The sequence below is a fragment of the Pagrus major genome, chromosome 23 (assembly GCF_040436345.1).
Source record: "Pagrus major chromosome 23, Pma_NU_1.0".
Lineage (NCBI taxonomy): Eukaryota > Metazoa > Chordata > Actinopteri > Spariformes > Sparidae > Pagrus > Pagrus major.
Window position 1 is genome coordinate 8,999,710 of NC_133237.1, and position 20,265 is coordinate 9,019,974.

Sequence of the window (20,265 nt, forward strand, 5' to 3'; positions counted from 1 at the left end):
CAACATGCCCCCAGTGCTCCTCGCTCGAACACTAGCTGCCAACTGAGCTAACAAGCTAGCAGCAGCTACAGTTAGCAGCAGTTAGCGGTTACTCTGATGATATGCTGCCCCCTATTTGGTTGGAGTACAAAATCAACAGGTGGCCAATTCTCACATAATGCTCCTTTAATTATAGTGATGATGAAGGTGAGACAGAGAACACAGAAATGACACCAGATCAAGTTCAAGTAGATGCATTACTTTATCTAAAATGATATGACATGCTTAAAAAAATGTTCATCAGGAATGTTAAGTATAGCATACAGTGGTCTAAAACGCTGGCACGCTCCGTTGAAGGAGCTGGGTGGGCAGGGATAATGGCTGAGGGGATTTGGCTCTTTAGCAGCACCGGGGTTAGCAGTTCGGCTCCAGTATTAGCTGGTGGAACAATGGACCCTCTCACCAGCCTGTTTACAGGACACAGTAAATCCACATAAGCAGTGAAATGGCTCGCCGGATACTACACACTTCCAGAAGCCACACTCACGCACGCACACTTTTTCTCACAAGCACACACACACTAACACACATACAGTTGTGACCTTTATATCTATTTTTTTGTCCTTCTCACACAGATATGCTCACAATTGCGAGAGGAACAGGTGGAAGTAATGATTTAGAGGTCCTCATTGGTGTTTTTGCCCTCAGCCTGTCCCTCCTCTCAGTCTCTTCTTCCCACTTTTTATCCCCGACCGCAACATCTGTCTAACTAGCACTTGTGTTTGTGTATCGTGTATCATGTATGTATCATGTACATGTCAACACCTCACAGATGGCTGTAGTAGACGCGCCAGACAGACACGCACACACACACACAAATTAGTTGATCCCTCCAAAACGGTCATGTACAGCTGTTAGTATGATTATGTGATTATGTGTGTGTTTGTGCACATGCGTGTGTGCGCATGTGTGTCTATACAGAGTGTGTGTGTTATTCAAAGTGCCGTTGAGACCCCTGAGACAAACCAAGTGTGTTCGCAACTACTTATATCATACCGATCATAGAGACAAACTTAGTTACACCTCTGGGGACACACACACACACACACGCTTAATGAAGATGAAGTCATTCATTGCACAGAACAGTTGGGAAATCCCACTGGGTGGCCAAATGTGGGTTTGTTCTCGCAAAAATGGTTTTGATAGACAAAGTAGACATAAAAATGGGAGAGGGGGAAATTACATGAGGCCATAAGAAGAGAAACAGTGAGAGAGTTCGAACATCTGTGCTCCTGAGAATTGGTGAAATACCAGAATATTCAAAAAGATGAATGTCAGAATTTATCTCAGACTACAACAATATTTCTTTGGAGGGCTTTTAGATTTTTAGATGGAGTCGAACCACAAACTCTCCTGAGAGTGTGATTAACGTCAGTCTGTATCTATTGGAGCTCCCTTTGGGAAACAGGAGCAACAGCTGCTTCAGTCATGAGGAAGCGAGACTGAGGCTACACTCTGGATAACATGATAAGACAGTGATGCTAAAAGCAGTGAAACAGGGTTTTTTTCCTCTCATCATGTCTGTTACTTGAGCCAAACTCCTTCCTTTGTGGCCTGAAACCAAACTCAAGCCTCAGCAATCTGTCTATGTATCTACTTTTTCAAGATGTGACTTGCACGCCCTGTCATATACAGACAATAGGGATGGAAATCGAGGTGTGGAAGGCCGGAGGGATGAGGAATATCTATCTATTTTCGAGTGATGGGGTGAGGAGATGGTTTCAGCCTGAGTGATGGCCTTTTTCCACAGAAACCCTAAATGGACGGCGGAAGATTGAAGAATTCCCAGATCCCGTGCTGCCAGGCAGATCAGAGGGATGAGACCTTGGGGTGATGGCTGATTTTAGAGTTGTGACCATATCAGGGAGGAGACGGTTTGATATAAAACGACATGGCCTCATCTCACACACCCGTATTCCTCCTGAGCGTACCTCCAGCCTACTGCATTGGTGAGTATTTGAGTCAAATACTGGATCTTATTAACTAACGGCCATGTCTTTCCTCTAAATTTCTGCTGTCTCTCCATTGCTCAGCCTCTCTTTGCAGCAGCCAGTAGGTGAGTGAGCTGGTCAGTTGGTTGGTATTTGTTGGTGGCAGCAGCAGCAGCAGCCATGCCGGGTGCGTATAAAGGGGAGTGCGGGGATGATGTGGACCCCATGCCGTTCCTGGTTCCCTCAGAGAAGGAGCGCCTGGATGCTATGAATAAACCATACGACATCAAGCGCTCCTGCTGGATCAAAGATGAGAAGGAGGCTTTTGTTGCTGGGGAGATTCAGTCTGAAGATGGGGACAAAGTCACCATCAAGACCACCAAGAATACTGTAAGAGTCACACTGAAGCTAATTGTTTTTGCATACTCTCATGGTTACAAAGTCAAATTCATGTTGATGAACTGATTATGAGTGATTATCCCACTTTTTGATCAGACTGTGGCCATGAAGATAGATGACGTTCAGCAGATGAACCCTCCGAAGTTCTTCCAGTCCAGCGACATGGCCAACCTCACTTTCCTCAACGAGGCCAGCGTCTTGGAAAACCTGCGTAGCCGCTACGTCAGCATGAGGATCTATGTAAGCCTGAGTTAATCAACAGTGAAGACCTCGCAGCTCCGCAAAAACCTACTCAAAACCTTGTACACCTCAAGGACAGCTGTTAAAACAGTTGTATAACATCTTCTGTAGCTCTTGAGAAGATTTGCCAAGCCTGAGAAAATAACCCTGATGATGTCATAATGATGTCATTGGGGTTATCTGGGGTTGGCTTTGGAGACTATGAATATTGTAAGAGAAGCCAGAGTTACAAAATGGGGGTTTGAAGTTTGAAATACAAAGGGGTTTACCAAATATAAAAATATAAATATAAATATGCTATTGGCATTATGGGAAATGTAGGATCCAACACTAAGGACTAAAAGTCAGAATATCTTGGCCTCTGCTGCATCCTGATGCATCCTTTAAACCTCCCTGTATGTTCCCTTCCACTTCCAGACCTACTCAGGCCTCTTCTGCGTGACCATCAACCCGTACAAATGGCTGCCCATCTATGGAGCCAAGGTGGCTCAGGTATACAAGGGGAAGAAACGCAACGAAGTTCCTCCTCACCTCTTCTCCATCTCTGACAACGCCTACCACGACATGCTGATGGGTGAGGAGAGGAAAACATTTTTATCAGACATAGGTCACTGTTCGGTGAGGGGAGGGAGGTAGAGTTGGCAATGAGGAGAGGTAAGCATGCATGTGGTATGCGGTGATTTGGGATGACCCCCCTTGAGAGTTGTTTGAAAGTCATTATGTGGAAAATGGGAGTGGGGCAGTTGCTGGAAGTATGTAATCAGTGTGGCGTGTGATGATTTGTTCAGGGAGTAGAAAAATATTTGAAGCCATTATATGGCATCAGGGGAGAGCTGACAGCTGTCTGTGTTGTTAGTACTGCTGACAGAGAACATCAGCAGCCCTCTGATCTGCTCAGAGGGAAAATCAGCAGTAATTATTCTTGTCTCTCACACACTCTCCCTGTTTCTCTCCTGCCCTCTTTATGTGCCATCATCGCAGAGCATGAGAACCAGTCCATGCTGATCACGTAAGGACATGTTTTCACACATGTATTCAGTGTATCCTGCAAGTCTCACTATTATTAATCCCGTATTGTTGTCTCTCCTTCAGTGGAGAATCTGGTGCAGGCAAGACTGAAAACACTAAAAAAGTCATCCAGTACTTTGCCAATGTTGGAGCCACTGGGAGCAAAACCTCAGACTCCAAGGCAAGTGTGTGTTTGTGTACGTATGGACATGATTTTATAAGTTGCTTTTCTTGTCGAAGAAAATCATATACACTTCTCTTCTCTTCTCTTCTCTTCTCTTCTCTTCTCTTCTCTTCTCTTCTCTTCTCTTCTCTTCTCTTCTCTCAGGGCTCCCTGGAGGACCAGATCATTCAGGCTAACCCGGTGCTGGAGGCATTTGGCAACGCCAAGACTATCAGGAACAACAACTCCTCGCGCTTTGTAGGGACACATATGCAAAAATATTTCATCCATTTTTTTTTTACATCATGAAATAAAAATGAAATAAACACATTTGTGAGAATAATATGGAGGCTATGTGTCATTTTAGGGAAAGTTCATCCGCATCCACTTTGGGCCGACAGCTAAGCTGGCTGGTGCTGACATTGAGAGCTGTGAGTGCATTACTTAGTACAAATTCAAAATACCAGTTCCTGCTTTTTACATACTATGTTTCATCAAATAGAATATTGTCGTATTATTGTCGACTTCAATTAGCATCCTTTAAACCTGTTTGTCTTGCGGTGTGTGTGTGTGTGTGTGTGTGTGTGTGTGTTTGTGTGTGCATCAGATCTTCTAGAGAAATCCAGAGTGATTTCCCAGCAGGCTGCTGAGAGAGGATACCATATCTTCTACCAACTCCTGTCTGGGAGGAAGCCAGAGCTCATGGGTGAGACGGATGTTGCTGCAATGACATCAGTTACTATGGACATATAGTGAACATCAGCAAAAACTACAGATCCTTATCACTGCTGGAGACACCTTACTGTCTCCAGCAGTGAATTGTTTTACAGATTAAGATGACACACATGTTTCCATAGATGTCAATTGATGTTGAGAAGGGTAGTATTGTTAAGAGTCTGGTCACATACCGTTTTGAGAAGACTGTGTTGCCTGAAGTTCATTCTTAAATATTAAACCTGGAATCAATAGCATACAGCAGTCTAGCCAGCGGTGCTCGTGGCCCAGGGTGAAGCCTACTTCTGCAGTTGCCAGGAGGTATGTGGAAAGATTGTTGAGTTTCAGCTAATTTGAAGAAATAGAAACTAAAAAAACAAACACATTTTATGTCAGTTGTTACACCTTAACACAACAAATAGCCTAGCCTAAGTAGTTAGTTAGCAAATGAGCAGAGATGTTTAAACAGTTTGCTAACAGTGGATTAATAGTTGAAATAAAGCACATTTCAACAGCTGAACTAACTAGTTAGCTAAAAGTTATGGATAAAGAGTTGAAATAGTTTGCTGTGGTGGATAAATGGATGAAATAAATTAGCTAAAAGTAGCCTAGACCTAAACACAGCTAACATAACAATGTTAACCCTAGTTAGCTCAAAGTAGTGGATTAAAGCTGAAGGAGCTAGCTAAAACTAGTGGGTATGGCCGAAGTAGCTAGATAAAACTAGTATAAAAATGATGAAAAAGCCTGAAGTAGTGGATTATAGTTGAAGTAGCTTGCTAAAACTGGTGGATAAATGGTCAAAAAGCTAAAAGTAGTGGATTAAAGCTGAAGTAGCTAGATAAAACTAGTGTAAACTGATGAAAAAGCCTGAAGCAGTGGATTATAGTTTAAGTAGTTTGCTAAAACTAGTAGATAAATGGGGAAAAAGCTAAAAGTAGTGGACACACAGTTAAGGACAGGTAAAAAAAAAAATCCCTTTGTTGGTAATAATTAATAATATCCAGTATTTAACAGTGGGGTTTTCTTCAAAGTAACAATTAATCATTGTTTTTTAATTATGTGTGTGACTATGTCTTTCAGAGGCTCTGCTGCTGAGCCCAGACCCCAAACAGTATGTGTGGGTGTGTCAGGGAGTCACTGTGGTGGACAACATGGACGACGGGGAAGAGCTGATGCTCACTGATGTCAGTTCAGTCTTTCTCTCTTATTAATGCTTTGCTTTAATTTTAAATCAGCAATAAAGACAGAATCACTCCTTTGCATATCCAAAGAAAAAAGTCTATAAATGCATCGGCCAGTTGATGGTGCTGTTGCTTCTCTTTGTGCAGCGCTGCTACTCTCGTCTCTGTCCTCTCTATCTGTCTCTGTCTATGCTATGTATCCACAGGAAGCCTTTGATGTCCTGGGCTTCACCCCTGAGGAGAAGATGAGCGTGTACAAGCTGACTGGAGGCATAATGCACTTTGGCAACATGAAGTTCAAACAGAAACCCAGAGAGGAACAGGCTGATGTGGATACCACTGAGGGTACCAAAGTCCACCTCTCTCTCTCTCTTATTCTGGTGTCACAGCTCATATATTTCAAACTCTATTGTTGTTTTTTTTTCCTTTCATCAATTTCCATCTTATTCATGCTGTCGTGCTAGGACTCACTTTCCAGCATGTGCTACACGACATTGTTATAAACAATTAATTCATTCCTTGTTCCTTCTCTCCTTCCCTTCTTAAAGTGGCTGACAAAGTCGCCCACCTCATGGCCATCAACTCTGGGGAGCTGCAGAAGGGCATAACACGGCCCAGGGTCAAGGTTGGCAACGAGTTTGTGACCAAAGGTATTAAAAAAGACATTATTCAGATCACTTAAATAATGAATTATCCTATCAATTACTGTTCTTGTAAACAAAGACTGTTCCACCAGGTTAGATGATGCACTCGTCCACCATTAAAATGTTTAAATTTGAATTGTCAGGTCAGAACCAGGACCAGTGTGTGTACTCCATTGGTGCTCTGGCAAAGGCAATCTACGACCGCATGTTCAAGTGGATGGTGACCCGCATCAATCGGACCTTGGACACCAAAATGCAGCGGCAGTACTTCATAGGAGTGCTGGACATCGCTGGGTTTGAGATCTTTGAGGTGAGACGATGATGACTAGATTCATTAGGTGATCATGTTATCTCATCGTGTTGTGATCCAACTCCGCCTTTCCTCTCCAGCTCAACAGCTTTGAGCAGCTGTGCATCAACTTCACTAATGAGAAGCTGCAGCAGTTCTTCAACCACCATATGTTTGTGCTGGAGCAGGAAGAGTACAAGAAGGAGGGTATCGACTGGGTCTTCATCGACTTCGGCCTGGACCTGCAGGCCTGCATCGACCTGCTGGAGAGGGTGACACACACACACGGACACACGCAGTCAGTAGGCATAAAGTCCACAAACACTCACATTGAATTTTTGTATCTCTACCTCCTTATCTCTGTCTCCTCTGTAGCCTATGGGCATTTTCTCCATCCTGGAGGAGCAGTGTGTGTTTCCAAAGGCGACAGACGCGACCTTCAAGGCAGCTCTGTATGACAACCACCTGGGCAAGTCTGCCAACTTCCTCAAGCCGAAAGGGGGGAAGAAAGGACCCGAGGCCCACTTTGAACTTGGGCACTATGCCGGCACTGTGAGTATCATTTGACATGACAGTGTTAGTGGCTGGAAAATATACAAATACTCAGATAGAGATGGAAATATAAAGCACAATTAAACATATAAATACAAACATAGGTTTGTGTGTATTGGCTTAACTTAATTACAAGACCTTGTTTGTGTTTTAGCTGAAAAAAATAGCACCTTTGCTTCTTCACATCATCTGCAATTATGTGTAAAATATTCTTTACCTCTGTCAACAAAGTACTTCATATCTCTGAATGTAAAGTAAGGTGTGTACATGGGTGCAGTTAAGCTGCTTGTGCCTCTCACAGGTGGGCTACAACATTGCTGGCTGGCTGGAGAAGAACAAAGACCCCCTGAATGAGACGGTGGTGGGACTTTTCCAGAAGTCCTCCCTGCCTCTGCTGGCTCTGCTCTTCAAAGAGGAGGAGGCCGCCGCAGGAACCAAGAAACAGAAGAAAGGGTCTTCCTTTCAAACCGTCTCCAACTTCTACAGAGTACGTCACGCAGACACACAGGGATGCTTACACACATTGTGTGGATGCAGGCGAACATACACAACTTCATGCCTGAACTGTACAGTGCTCTAATCTGACGGAAGCTGAAGGTAGTCAGAATACCGAAAACTATTGAGTGGCTGATTCCTGAGAACTGTAACAGCACACCTAAATAATGTATATTTAATATAATATCATATGTTATTATATTATCAAATAATAATAATAACAATATCTAAAGGAGCAGTGTGAAATATTTCTAAATAATGTTCACTGTTATATTATGCAGTTTCATGCTGAGAGATAGAGTTAGATATGGAGCTACAGTCAGCAGCCAGTTAGCTTAGCTTAGCTTAAGATAAAAGCTGGAAACAGGGAAACAGCTATTCTCTTGCTAAACCCCTCATAAAATGTTGGTATTACACTTTAATGTTTGTTCGGATTAAACAAACGTAATATAATTCATGAGCTTTAGAAGTGCTGGTAGGCAGCCTTGTTAACCTTTGGACTGACCCGGTCTTTATGCTAAGATAAACTAATCAGATACTACCTGTAGCCTTATGTTTAGCAGACAGACGTGAGACTGGTATTGATCTTCATATCTAATTCTAAGTAATCTATCAGCCATACCTCATCATAAAGTTTAAAGAGCAACTTGCAGGTTGGAGACCCCAGTGAATCAAATTGTAGGGATAATATACATACATGTATACAGAATATTGTGTATGTAAATATTATTAAGTAAGAAAGTAAGTAAGAAGATAAAAGTACAAAGACATACAAAATACCTTCATTTAGGAAAATTTCAATACTCACAATATGTTCATAATCTCAGGTATAAATAATTATATTACGTATGCACAACAGGAACAACTGAATAAGCTGATGAGCACCCTGCGAAGCACTGCTCCTCACTTTGTCCGCTGCATCGTGCCCAACGAGTTCAAGAAGTCAGGTCAGTGGGTGAAGCCACTTCCATGCATACACTTCAGAAAGATTTTGGAACTGTGTGATGCTGATGATCACATTTTTCTCTCTGTCATGTCATGAAGGTGTGACAGATAACCATCTGATCCTACACCAGTTAGCATGTAACGGCGTGCTGGAGGGGATCCGTATCTGCAGGAAAGGATTCCCCAACAGATTACAGTACCCAGAATTCAAACAAAGGTAATCTTTCATCTTGTTCATCTTTATGTTATTTATCAGCATTAACATTACCATGATCATGATGGTCCTTCTCCTCATCATTGTTTCCTCTTCTCCCCTCATAACTCCTGTGTTTCATCCCCCTTCCTCTTATCTCATCTTTATCTGCCCTAATTTTCATCATTCCATCATCTCTTCTCATTCTCTTCCTCCTCCTGATGTTTCGTAGGTACTACATCCTCAACCCCAACGTCATCCCTAAGGGATTCGTAGACAACAAGAAGGCCTCTGAGTTGCTCCTGAGTTCAGTTGGCCTGGATAATATGGAGTACCGCATCGGCCACACCAAGGTACACCGCTGTTATAATCGGCCTAAAACACAGTAATTAAATAATATCTCTTACTGAACGAATTAAATAAGATACTGTATGTGTAAAGACCCCACATATAACTGTCAGTATATGCCAACATCTTCTCATATCACGTATATTTCCTACATTTACTTGAATAATAAATATGTGAAAACATGTGTGATTATGTTTATAAGACATTTAAAGTGTCAATAATTGGTATTTTAGTTGAAAAATGGCAAATGTACTTACACTACATATTGGACACTACACTGCAAACAGTATGCTAATATATTACATCCCTACATGTAGCTTATATGTAACAAACTCAGCTGTGCACAAAATTATCTTTGTGTTTTCCTCTCCAGGTGTTTTTCCGTGCAGGCATCCTGGCGAAGCTGGAGGACATGCGTGATGAGCGGCTGGCGAAGATCATCACCATGCTGCAGGCTCAACTCAGAGGAACTCTGATGAGGATCGAGTTTAAGAAGATGGTGGACAGACGGTCAGTGTGTGTGTACACAGAATGTGTTTTCCGTTATGACAGCTGGGTCACAGAGATGTTGTATTCAATGCATGCTTGTAAGCAATAATAATGTGTCTGTGTTTATGTGTGTGTGATGCAGAATTGCACTGATGGCCATCCAACGCAACGTGAGGAAATTCCTTCAGCTCCGCTACTGGGGGTGGTGGAAACTCTACAATAAGGTAAAATGCTGACTTTTAATCTCACGTCAAATGAAAAATTATCACCATCTCTATCACCACCATCTTCATATTTCCTGCCTCGGCTCCTGCAGGTGAAGCCCCTGCTGATGGTCGCCCGTCAGGAGGAGATCTTCAAGGAGAAGGAAGAGGAGCTGAGGGAGGCTGTGGAGAAGGTCAAAGAACTGGAGGGTAAAATCAAAGATCTGGAGGGGAAGATGGCCACTCTTTCACAGGAGAAGAAAGACCTCACCCTGGCATTGGCTGCAGTAAGTTTATGTCATCTGCACACAGTTTACTCAACTGACGCCTGTGTGAATGAATGTTACATTATAGTTTTGCAAGCATTCAAGAAAGAGAGAGTTTAAATCCTCTGTTTTTCTTGTTCATTTGATATTGTTTGGTATAAAGGAAGATAGAAATCTCTGGCCCTAGTTTGTGTCTCCTAGTAACGTTACATTCCAGTCCAGTCACGGTGCTTAGATCAGTTATTCCGGAAAATAAATATGATCTTTGAAAAGCCCATAAGGTCTTGAAACACATACTGCTGCTCTGAAGCTATTTACTTAACTCTCCTTCCTTCTGAAATAAATATTTTTCGGAAAGCTCTGATGGAGCTCGGGATTCGTCAGGAGTGCTGCTTTATTCTGCTGTATACGTTTAGATGTGTAGAATGATGCGTAGCGCTGCGCCTTGAATGTAATTTTAATACAAGAGAGGCACAGACTGTGGCAAAGAAATGTAATGAAATACTTTTGGGGTTTTTAAAACTTTTCCTTAAAATGCAAAAACTTACATTTTGGTGTTATTTGGGTTGACGCATGGCACATAAATATATAAATATTCTGAGGCCAGAGCTGTTGATATATCTTTCCTCTATCATTACACCAGTATAGTCAACACACACATATACACACTTTATCTGCTTGTCTTTCCACAGGAGCAAGACACACTGAGTGATGCTGAGGAGCGCGCCACCCAGCTGATGCACCAAAAGGTCCAGCTGGAGGAGTCATTGCAGGTAATAGATGGTTACAGATAAACCATATATATATATATATATATATATATATATATATATATATATATATATATATATATATATATATATATATATATATATATACATATAATTTCCTATAGTATAATATTTAATATTTAACAATAGGATTCCTCCTAATGCGGCAGCAGCCGTGATTTCTGCAGTATTAACAAGTAGCGTTGCAGACAATCCAGAACAATAACGGTCTAATATTATAAGTGATGGCTGACAATATTACATGCATAATGCTGGAAGCATGAACAATACCAGATGATCTTGTTAAGAATCTGTGATATTTGTGAAATTTGATAATAAGTCCTTTAAGAGGGTTAGATGTCCTAGAAACAGCTGGAAAAACTGTCCTGTGTCTAAAATAACTGAATTTAGGATCTACGTGAGCGCCTGGAGGAAGAAGAAGGCAACACAGCCTCCCTCCACGGCCAGAGGAGGCAGCTGGAGGGGGAACTGACTGAGCTGAAGAGAGACCTGGAGTCTCTGGAGTCCACACTGGCCAAGACTGAGAAGGAGAAACAGGTAGAGAGGAGGAGGAGGAGGATGAGGAGTGGAGATATTGTTTATTTTGTTCAATTTTGTGTGGTTTGATGGACAGAAAAACAGGACATTAGCTTTAAGATTTTACCACTGAGTTCTGTTTAATGGTGTGTTTAGGGCCTGGACTACAAGGTACGAACTCTGACAGGCGACCTGAGTCATAGAGATGACCAAATCGGCAAACTGCAGAAGGAAAAGAGAGCTCTGGAGGAACTGCAACAGGTAGACAAATAGGCACACATGTGCGTAGGTGGACATGCACACATGACAACATGTGTAAAACATAAATAATGTAATTTTATATTTTAATCAGAAAACTCTGGAGGATCTGCAAACAGAGGAAGATAAAGTTAACCATCTGACTAAGACCAACAGCAAGCTCAACAACCAAGTGAATGAGGTACAAATAGAAAGACCTGCTTGACCTTATGATTTCTGATTATCAGGCCAACGGCTGAATGTACTATATGTTTGTGTGTGTGGGTGTGTTTGTAGCTGGAGGACAGCTGGGAGCAGGAGAAGAAGATCAGGGCGGAGGTGGAGAAAGCAAGAAGGAAGGCAGAGGGAGACCTGAAGATGACCATAGAGAACCTGAACGAGATGGAGAACGCTAAGCTTGACCTGGAGGAAGTCATCAAGAAGTGAGAGACAAACACACACACACACACACACACACACACACACACACACACACACACACACACACACACACACGGTTCTGACTGAAGCTGACAAGTTCAATAAAGTTTCGAAAGTTTCTTGACTTCTCATAACATACAAAACAAACTAATACAGTACAGTAGCAATACAACTGTGTGCGTTCCTCACTCTTTTGTACATAATGATCCCCTTCTGCTGTATGCTGCTGTGTGTGTGTGTGTGTGTGTGTGTTCATCCAGGAGAGACTTTGAGATCAACAACATGAACTCGAAGCTGGAGGACGAACAGGCTCTCAGCTCCATGCTCAGCCGCAAGCTCAAAGAGCACCAGGTACAAAGGACTACGCTACGCCGATTGTGTGTCTTCTTCTGTGGTATTTGTAGATATTGTTCTTGCATATTTAAGCTATAGGAGACGTGTAGTTATTTTAGCCACGCCTGCAGCCACTGTAGTCCAGACTGAAATATCTCAACAACTGTTTGGTGGATTTTAAATTTTGTACGGACATTCATGATCCCCAGAGGATGAATGCTAGCGACTTCCATGATCCCCATGACTTTGCTTATAGCAACACTATCAAGTCAAATATACATTTGTACACTTTTGTTTGTTGAACTAATGACATTTAGTGCTAATTAGTAAATCAGCATGCTAACACACTAAACATACCTGCTTAAAGGTTCAATATGTAAGAATCACCCACTTGTCAAATTCATACTCAAAATATAGGGGCAGCATATCACCAAAGTAACCGCTAACTACTGCTAACCGTAGCTGGTGTTAGCTAGTTAGGTCAGTTAGCTGTGCATCTAGTGGTCCAGACTGTTGTGGTATGATTCTCATTACGATTCTCAGTTACAAAACCATTTTTATTTTGGAGCTATGAACAAACAGTGGACGCTATTTCTGTAGTTGTCTTCATTATATAAGTGTTAATTTTGACATTTGATGTGTTGGGCTCCTGATATTGGTGAATTCAGTGCAATGAGCCTGGCATTTTTTGAGCAGCGTTAAATGTCAGGTGATGAATGTTGCGTAAGGTTAGTAGAATGAAAAGAAAAGGATGATGGGATGTAAATGTGAGATAACAGATGACTGTGGGGAAAAGCAGACAGAGCGGTGTGAATTTAAGGTTTGGCATTCGAGTGAAAATGAGGAGTGGAAGAAGTCAATGAGAATAATAAATGTCTGGTTTTAAAGATGTGAGTTTATTTTTGTTTGTGTCGTTCCTCTCAGGGCCGCATTGAGGAGCTGGAGGAGGAGCTGGAATCTGAACGAGCCATGAGAGCCAAGGTACAGCTCCAGTCTGTAATGACCTCGTTTAAACAGGCTACTGTAGTCCAAACCTGCTGCACTACAATTATGTAATCATATGTTGCACAGTGCAACCAATTCATTATCGAATAAACTGCTAATTATTTTAGTTTGATTCGTTTAGTTTAGTCTGTAAAATGTCAAAAGATTTTGAAAAATGCTCACCACAAGTGACCCTTCAAATCGCTTTTTTTGTCCAACCAACAGTCCAAAAGCTAAAGACGCTTCATCTTGTATCATAAAAGGACAAAGAAAAGCAGCAAATCCTTATATTTAACAAGCTGGAACAAGCAAATGTTTGACATTTTGCTTTAAAAATGACTGAAATCCTTAATCAATTAACAAAAGAGTTGGTGATTATTCTTTAATCGACTAATCTCTATTGACAAGTATAAATAGGCAGACAGGTGGTATATGACTCATTGCAGTTAGAGATTAGAGTTTGTTGTCTGTCTGCTCTCTGAAAGGTGGAGAAGCAGAGGGCAGAGCTATCCCGAGATCTTGAGGACCTCAGTGATAGACTGGAAGAGGCAGGAGGAGCCACTGTCACCCAGGTAGGTGTGACTGACAGTCGATCAACCTCAACTTTGACCATTTTTGTTTTGGTCAGACAACTTTAAACTACAACTTTGTCTGTGGCTGACCGGTTTAGATTGAGCAGAACAGGAAGCGGGAGACGGACCTGCTGAAGCTGAGGCGGGAGCTGGAGGAGTCAGCGCTCCAATCAGAGGCCACTGCGGCGGGGCTGAGGAAGAAGCACTCAGATGCGATGGCAGAGCTGGGGGAGCAGCTGGAGAACCTGACCAGGCTGAAAGTGAAACTGGAGAAAGACAAGCAGAGCATGAAGGCGGAGATCGAAGATCTCAATGTCACCATGGAGACCATACAGAAAGCAAAGGTGCAGACTAAATCTTGAGTGATCAACTCTAAGAAAACACATCAGACGTGACTCATGACTGATACGAACTCCTGCTTTTGCATGTAGATGAACTCTGAGGCCCACGCCCATAAGCTGGAGGACAACCTGGCGGAGGCCAACGCTCGCCTGGCGGAGATGGAACGCACTCAGACGGAGCTCAGCACCGCTAAAATCCACCTGACTGGTGAGGACACACACATAGACGTCCACAAACACTGTTTCTTTGAGCGTTTTTTTTTTTTAACAGTTTGTTCCTTTTGTGTGTGTGTGTGTGTGTGTGTGTGTGTAGCGGAGAACAATGACATGAGCAGGGAGCTGGTGGACGTGCAGAGTAAGCTGACCCAGGCGACCAGGCTGAAGGCCTCCCTCACCTTGCAGATCGATGAGCTCAAGCGGCAGGTGGAGGAGGAGAACAAGGTACATGTTACCCCACACACACATACACAGAGATTTCTGTTTCAAGTCTTTTTCTGATCTTTAGCTGACTATTTCATCTCTGAAGTTGTCTTTTTGCTGCCTTAAAACTTGCACATAAAATGATTCTCCCACTCCTCTGCAGGGTCGTAACACAGCAGTGGTGTCTCTGGCCAATGCCCGTCATGACCTCTCCCTGCTCAAAGAGCAGCTGGAGGAGGAATCAGAAGGCCGCGGGGAGCTGCAGCGCCTTGTGTCCAAGCTCAACGCTGACGTCACCTCCTGGAGAAGCAAGTACGAGACGGACGCCATCCACCGCACTGAGGAGCTGGAGGAGACCAAGTAGGTGGAATAAAGCGAGACAAATACAGCAGAGCCAAAAGTTTTATACATCTGTCTTGTGCATGAATGAAACATGGAGGTTGTCATAATACTTTTTTCCATCTCTCTCTCCGTCCACCCACTCCTCTCCAGGCGCAAACTTGCAGTGCGTCTCCAGGAGGCTGAGGAGGCAGCAGAGGCTGCTCAGGCCAGAACTGCCAGCTTGGAGAAGGTCAAGCAGAGGCTGCAGGGAGAGGTGGAGGACCTCACCATAGACCTGGAGAGGGTAACACACAAACACACACGCAGACAGATAAATGAATGCAACAGTGATTCTAAGATCACAAAAGGGACATTAATTCGCTTACGGTCTGCATTTGTTTGTCCAGTCCAACGCCGCTGCAGCAGCTCTGGATAAGAAGCAACGAGTTTTCGACAAGCTGGCGGCCGAATGGAGCCAGAAGAACGAGGAGCTGCAACTGGAACTGGACAACAGCCAGAAGGAGAGCCGCTCCTACATGACGGAGCTCTACAAGCTGAAGACAGCCTACGAGGAGAGCCAGGATCACATAGAGACCGTCCGCAAGGAGAACAAAACCCTCTCAGGTAGCCTCTAACTGCTGCGTGTAACGTGCTGTGTGAAGGAGGGATGATATCCTAAAAAGATGGATGATAATACTGAGCCCTCTCTCCCCACAGAGGAGATCAAGGAGTTGGTGGACCAGCTTGGGGAAGGAGGCCGCAGCGTCCACGAGCTGCAGAAGGCAAGGAAGAAACTGGAGGTGGAGAAGGAGGAGCTGCAGCTGGCTCTGGAGGAGACCGAAGCTTCACTGGAGGTACAATGAGAAAAAAGCCCTAGGCATGTGTGAAATCTGACTGTATGACAATATGAGAAACAAGGGACATTTGCTTCTGCCCACAGTACTGTTGTCTATATTCCAGTTGTCAAAATATGTGTATGGTGTGTGTGTGTGTGTGTGTGTCTAGGTGGAGGAAGGTAGACTGGTACGTGTGCAGCTGGAGCTCGCTCAGGTCAAGGCCGACATCGACCGCAGAATCCACGAGAAGGAGGAAGAGTTTGAGGTCACAAGGTTAGAAAACGAGCGTACACACGTGAATAGACAAAAGATGAAGATTACAACGGCCATCAAAAACACAGAAAACAGTTAAACCTTATAAGAAAGTAAAGATTTTATCATGAACTTAGTGACTGTGTACAAATTACTGGAGTGGGGATGGGAGCCTTATGTTTGATTTCGTAAAACAGTCTCCACGGTTATTAATAAGTGAGACATTAACATTAAATGTCTCAACTCAAACCTGATTTCAAGCTTAATATGTAAATGGAACTGAAACAGAACTGCACAAGTTGTGCTGTATAAGGGTGCAATGAGCAAAAATACATTGATAAAAAGAGGGGTGATGGAAATGCATGTAAATTGAAAAATTGAGGGGTAAATGATCAAGAATGATGAATGACTGTCGTAAATACAAATCCCTGGACTGTAACAATTTATCAGATGTAATGTAGGTGCCAGCTACAAACAAAACTTATTACATCATAATAATGTTATGTGTTAAAAACTTGTATGTTGAAGTAAACATGTATGTAACGCTGTGACCCTACCCTCTAGTGAGTCTAGAAACAAGTGATGGGGGAGGAGTGGCTGATAAACTGTCAATCCCAACGATAACTTTCATACCGCCCCTTAAGTAAACCATTATTTCACTGATTAACTACAGATTCACAAGTGTACAAGTTGTACCTGTGCCACCATGCAGCTCGAGCTTTGTTTCATTATTAACTCGTCCTTCACCTGTGTCATTCCTCCAGGAAGAACCACACGCGTGCAGTGGAGTCGCTGCAGGCCAGCCTGGAGGCAGAGGCCAAAGGTCGTGCCGAGGCCGTGAGGATGAAGAAGAAGATGGAGGGGGACCTGAACGAGATGGAGATTCAGCTGGAGCACGCCAACAGGAACAACGCTGAGCTGGTCAAAACCCTGAAGAAGCTGCAGCAGCAGATCAAAGTAGGAACTTGGTTTGAGGAAGTGCTTAAAAAATCCTTGTAGTTTGTGAACGCCACAGCAATAATCCTCTGCCTCCCCGTCTCTCATCCAGGATCTGCAGGTGCAGATGGACGAGGACGCCCGTCAGCACGATGAGCTGAGGGAGAAGTACAGCCTCCAGGAGAGACGTCTGTGTCTCATGCAGGGAGAGATGGAGGAGCTGAGAGGAGGCCTGGAGGCGTCCGAGAGGGCCCGAAAACAGATTGAGCAGGAACTGGTCGACACCACAGAGAGGTTCAGTGAGATCAACATGCAGGTAGGTGGCAGAGACAACCATGAATTACATTGTTTTGTTTTACAATCCCATTTGTCTTGATTCTTAATTAAGTGTTGCTTCTTGCTGCTCTCTTTTCTTGTATTTAATCAATTTCTCTTAATCTAGAACCAAAGTCTGACCATCCTGAAGAGAAAACTGGAGGCCGACCTCGCCCGACTGTCCAGTGAGAATGAAGAGCTGATCTCAGAGTTCCGCTCTGCTGATGAGAGAGCCAAAAAGGCTATGACTGATGTAAGCTGCATGACTACACACACACAAGTGTCAGAATTAGGTATACATCAAAATGGCAGTGTACAGGGAATAAAATGCACGACACTGAAGATTTAAATAGTCAGTTCATGGCCATTTTGTCAATGAATGGACAAATGTGTCTTCCTCCAGGCGACGCGACTATGTGAGGAGCTTCGGCAGGAGCAGGACAGGAGCTCCCACCTGGAAAAGATCAAGAAGAACCAGGAGCAGAACCTCAGAGACCTCACACTGAAGCTGGAGGAGGCCGAACAGCACGCTCTGAAGGCCGGGAAACGGACCATCCAGAAACTGGAGACCAGGGTGAGGAGTTGGGCTGGTTGATGGGTGGTTGATGGGGTGAATAGTAGTTCCACAGAACCACACCATATTGTGTTGATTCTTTACTTTTATTGCTTCTAGATCAGGGAGGTGGAGAATGAGCTGGACCAGGAGCAGAAGCGCCACATGGAGACGGTGAAAAACCTCCGTAAGGGAGAGCGACGACTCAAGGAGCTGATCTTCCAGACGGAGGAGGACCACAAGACCAATCAGCGCATGCAGGAGCTGGTGGAGAAACTCCAGAACAAGCTCAAATCCTACAAACGGCAGATAGAGGACGCTGTGAGTAGGAGTGGTGACGCTGGATTTAAAGATATAATATCAACATTTCTGAGACTACGACAAGGCCTTCGTGATATATCTTGTTGAGTTAACCCAGTTCCAAATGATTCCAACAATGATCAAACCCAGAGAAACCCTGTGTTTCCTTTGGTTCACCTGTCGCTATAACTTCTGGGAGAGTCGGACAGCAAGGAAGGAAGTCAGCGAATAAGACTTTGCCTGAATAATGTAAATAGATTTTCATCAGCAATGGTGGTGTCCGTCTTTAAATTTGATTGAGAGACCCCTAGCAGCAGAAATTACATACTGCACTTTACAATTTTTTATTTTTTTAAGAATCTCTTTCTTATTAAAGGGGCTACATGTAAGAATTTTAGTTGAAAACAGTAAAAAAGATGAAGATTCACTTTTTGGCTTTTTGGCAGATAAGCTTGAAAGCACTCTAGCCAGTTAGCTTAACTTTACACAGACTGCTAGCCTGGCTCTGTACAAATTTAACTAAAGCTCACTAATCAACAGTTTGTATCTGTTTGTTTAATCTGTACAAAAAACAGCGAGTAAAAACAGCAAAACTAGCTAACTGCTAACAGATGCTTAAGTAATCGGCTGCTGCGGGTAGCCTTACATTTTACAGACAAATACGAAGGTGGTATAAATCTTCTCATCTAACTGTCCAGCAGAAAGTCCATCAGAATATTTCCCAAAATGTCGAACAGTGCCTTTAACATGTGCCACTTCTAATTATGCATCTCGGATCCCTTTAGAGCCTAGAAAATTCAAAAATGTGTCAATCAAAAAAAAAATATATAGGACACTTTCCTTTAATTCCTCAAAAGCAGACAAATTAAAGAGCGACGTGTTTCTTTCGTATTAAAATGAACCACTTGTTTCTCTGTAGGAGGAGCAAGCCAACACCAGCCTGTCTAAATACAGGAAGACTGTCCATGAACTGGACGATGCTGAGGAGCGTGCAGAGGTGGCGGAAATGACCTTAAATAAAATGAGGATGAGGAACAGAGCCTCCGCCACAAAGGGCTTCACCTCGGTGGAGATCGTCCAGGTCAACAAGCCTACTGGTGGAGGACAGGACGAGTAGAGGGGGAAAGAGACACACACACACATCGCTTGCAGGTGGACATTTAAACAATTCATCTAACTCAGATTATCATATTTGGAACACACAACATTGTTCAGTGTGTCCTTGTCTTCCCACAGAGTGACACACACCCGTTCAGCCCTCCAAAGGACGCCTGACTGAGGAAGTATGGGCTCAGGCACCCAGCCAGAAAGTCTTAAAGAGGCCCAGACAGATCCTTCCAAAGTCTTAAATAATTTAACATGTCTTTAACATCACCAATAGTCTTAATCAATATAGTCTTAGGGTGAGTCACTTAACCTGTGCTAGTCGATTTCAGCCTGCACGCTAAGTATGTCTTACTGTCAGTGTGGCTTGAATGTACTGTATGTGTCTACAGTCTTTGCTTTAGTATGTGTAAGAGAGTGTGTTTAGTGTGTGTGAGTGTGTGTCTGCGCCTCGTATGGTCTCAGTTGGTGTCTTTACGCTGGAGGGAGGAGCGAGTGAAGCTGTGCCCTCACGTCAACGACAGAGAGCCCACCTGCGTGTGTCGCTACCTGCCTGTGTGTAAAAAGTGTGTGCGTAGTGGCCCGCTGCAAAAGTCTTAATAAAGTGTGAGCAAATGAGCTGGAAGGTCTGTGGGATTCTTCAGAGAACACATACGTACACCTGTTTAGCTTTTAGCTTTGTACCTGACACATCTGTGCCTTCAAGTGACACCCAAAACGATACAACTATGAACAGAAACCCCATTAAGGGCCTGTGGAAAAATGACCTGAGGTTAGTGATAATTTGATTGCATCAGTTTTATTTAATATACACCATGCACGCATAATATAAACTGATGTAATTAAGACATTACAGCTAGATTTTGACACAGGGCCTCTCTACAGAAAGACGAAAGACGCTGTAGTCAACT

The 20,265-nt window shown here is 43.3% G+C and overlaps 1 protein-coding gene across 1 annotated transcript; it reads left to right on the top strand.

Annotated features, from left to right (window-relative positions):
• The first annotated feature begins 2,150 nt into the window (after positions 1-2,150).
• LOC141019867 (myosin-16-like) lies at positions 2,151-19,386 on the top strand. Its single transcript, XM_073494890.1, has 43 exons — positions 2,151-2,360; positions 2,466-2,609; positions 3,027-3,183; positions 3,591-3,618; positions 3,702-3,798; positions 3,946-4,038; positions 4,148-4,211; positions 4,388-4,486; positions 5,578-5,685; positions 5,889-6,023; positions 6,227-6,328; positions 6,466-6,632; positions 6,713-6,883; positions 6,987-7,163; positions 7,465-7,650; positions 8,518-8,605; positions 8,703-8,820; positions 9,029-9,149; positions 9,518-9,654; positions 9,776-9,857; positions 9,950-10,123; positions 10,795-10,875; positions 11,284-11,430; positions 11,566-11,670; positions 11,762-11,848; positions 11,944-12,089; positions 12,348-12,438; positions 13,345-13,401; positions 13,890-13,976; positions 14,075-14,320; positions 14,408-14,525; positions 14,631-14,758; positions 14,901-15,097; positions 15,230-15,362; positions 15,466-15,682; positions 15,776-15,912; positions 16,064-16,167; positions 16,911-17,103; positions 17,195-17,398; positions 17,525-17,650; positions 17,801-17,971; positions 18,071-18,271; positions 19,170-19,386. Exons 1-43 carry the CDS (start codon positions 2,151-2,153, stop codon positions 19,365-19,367), a joined length of 5,832 nt encoding a protein of 1,943 aa, XP_073350991.1. The 3' UTR covers positions 19,368-19,386.
• Positions 19,387-20,265: the final 879 nt, after the last annotated feature.

Coding starts and splice junctions, on each gene's coding strand:
- LOC141019867 (XM_073494890.1), top strand. CDS start 2,151: ATGCCGGGTGCGTATAAAGGGGAGTGCGGGGATGATGTGGACCCCATG. Junction 10,876..11,283: donor AGCTGGAGGAGTCATTGCAG/GTAATAGATGGT, acceptor AACTGAATTTAG/GATCTACGTGAGCGCCTGGA. Junction 13,402..13,889: donor AACGAGCCATGAGAGCCAAG/GTACAGCTCCAG, acceptor GCTCTCTGAAAG/GTGGAGAAGCAGAGGGCAGA.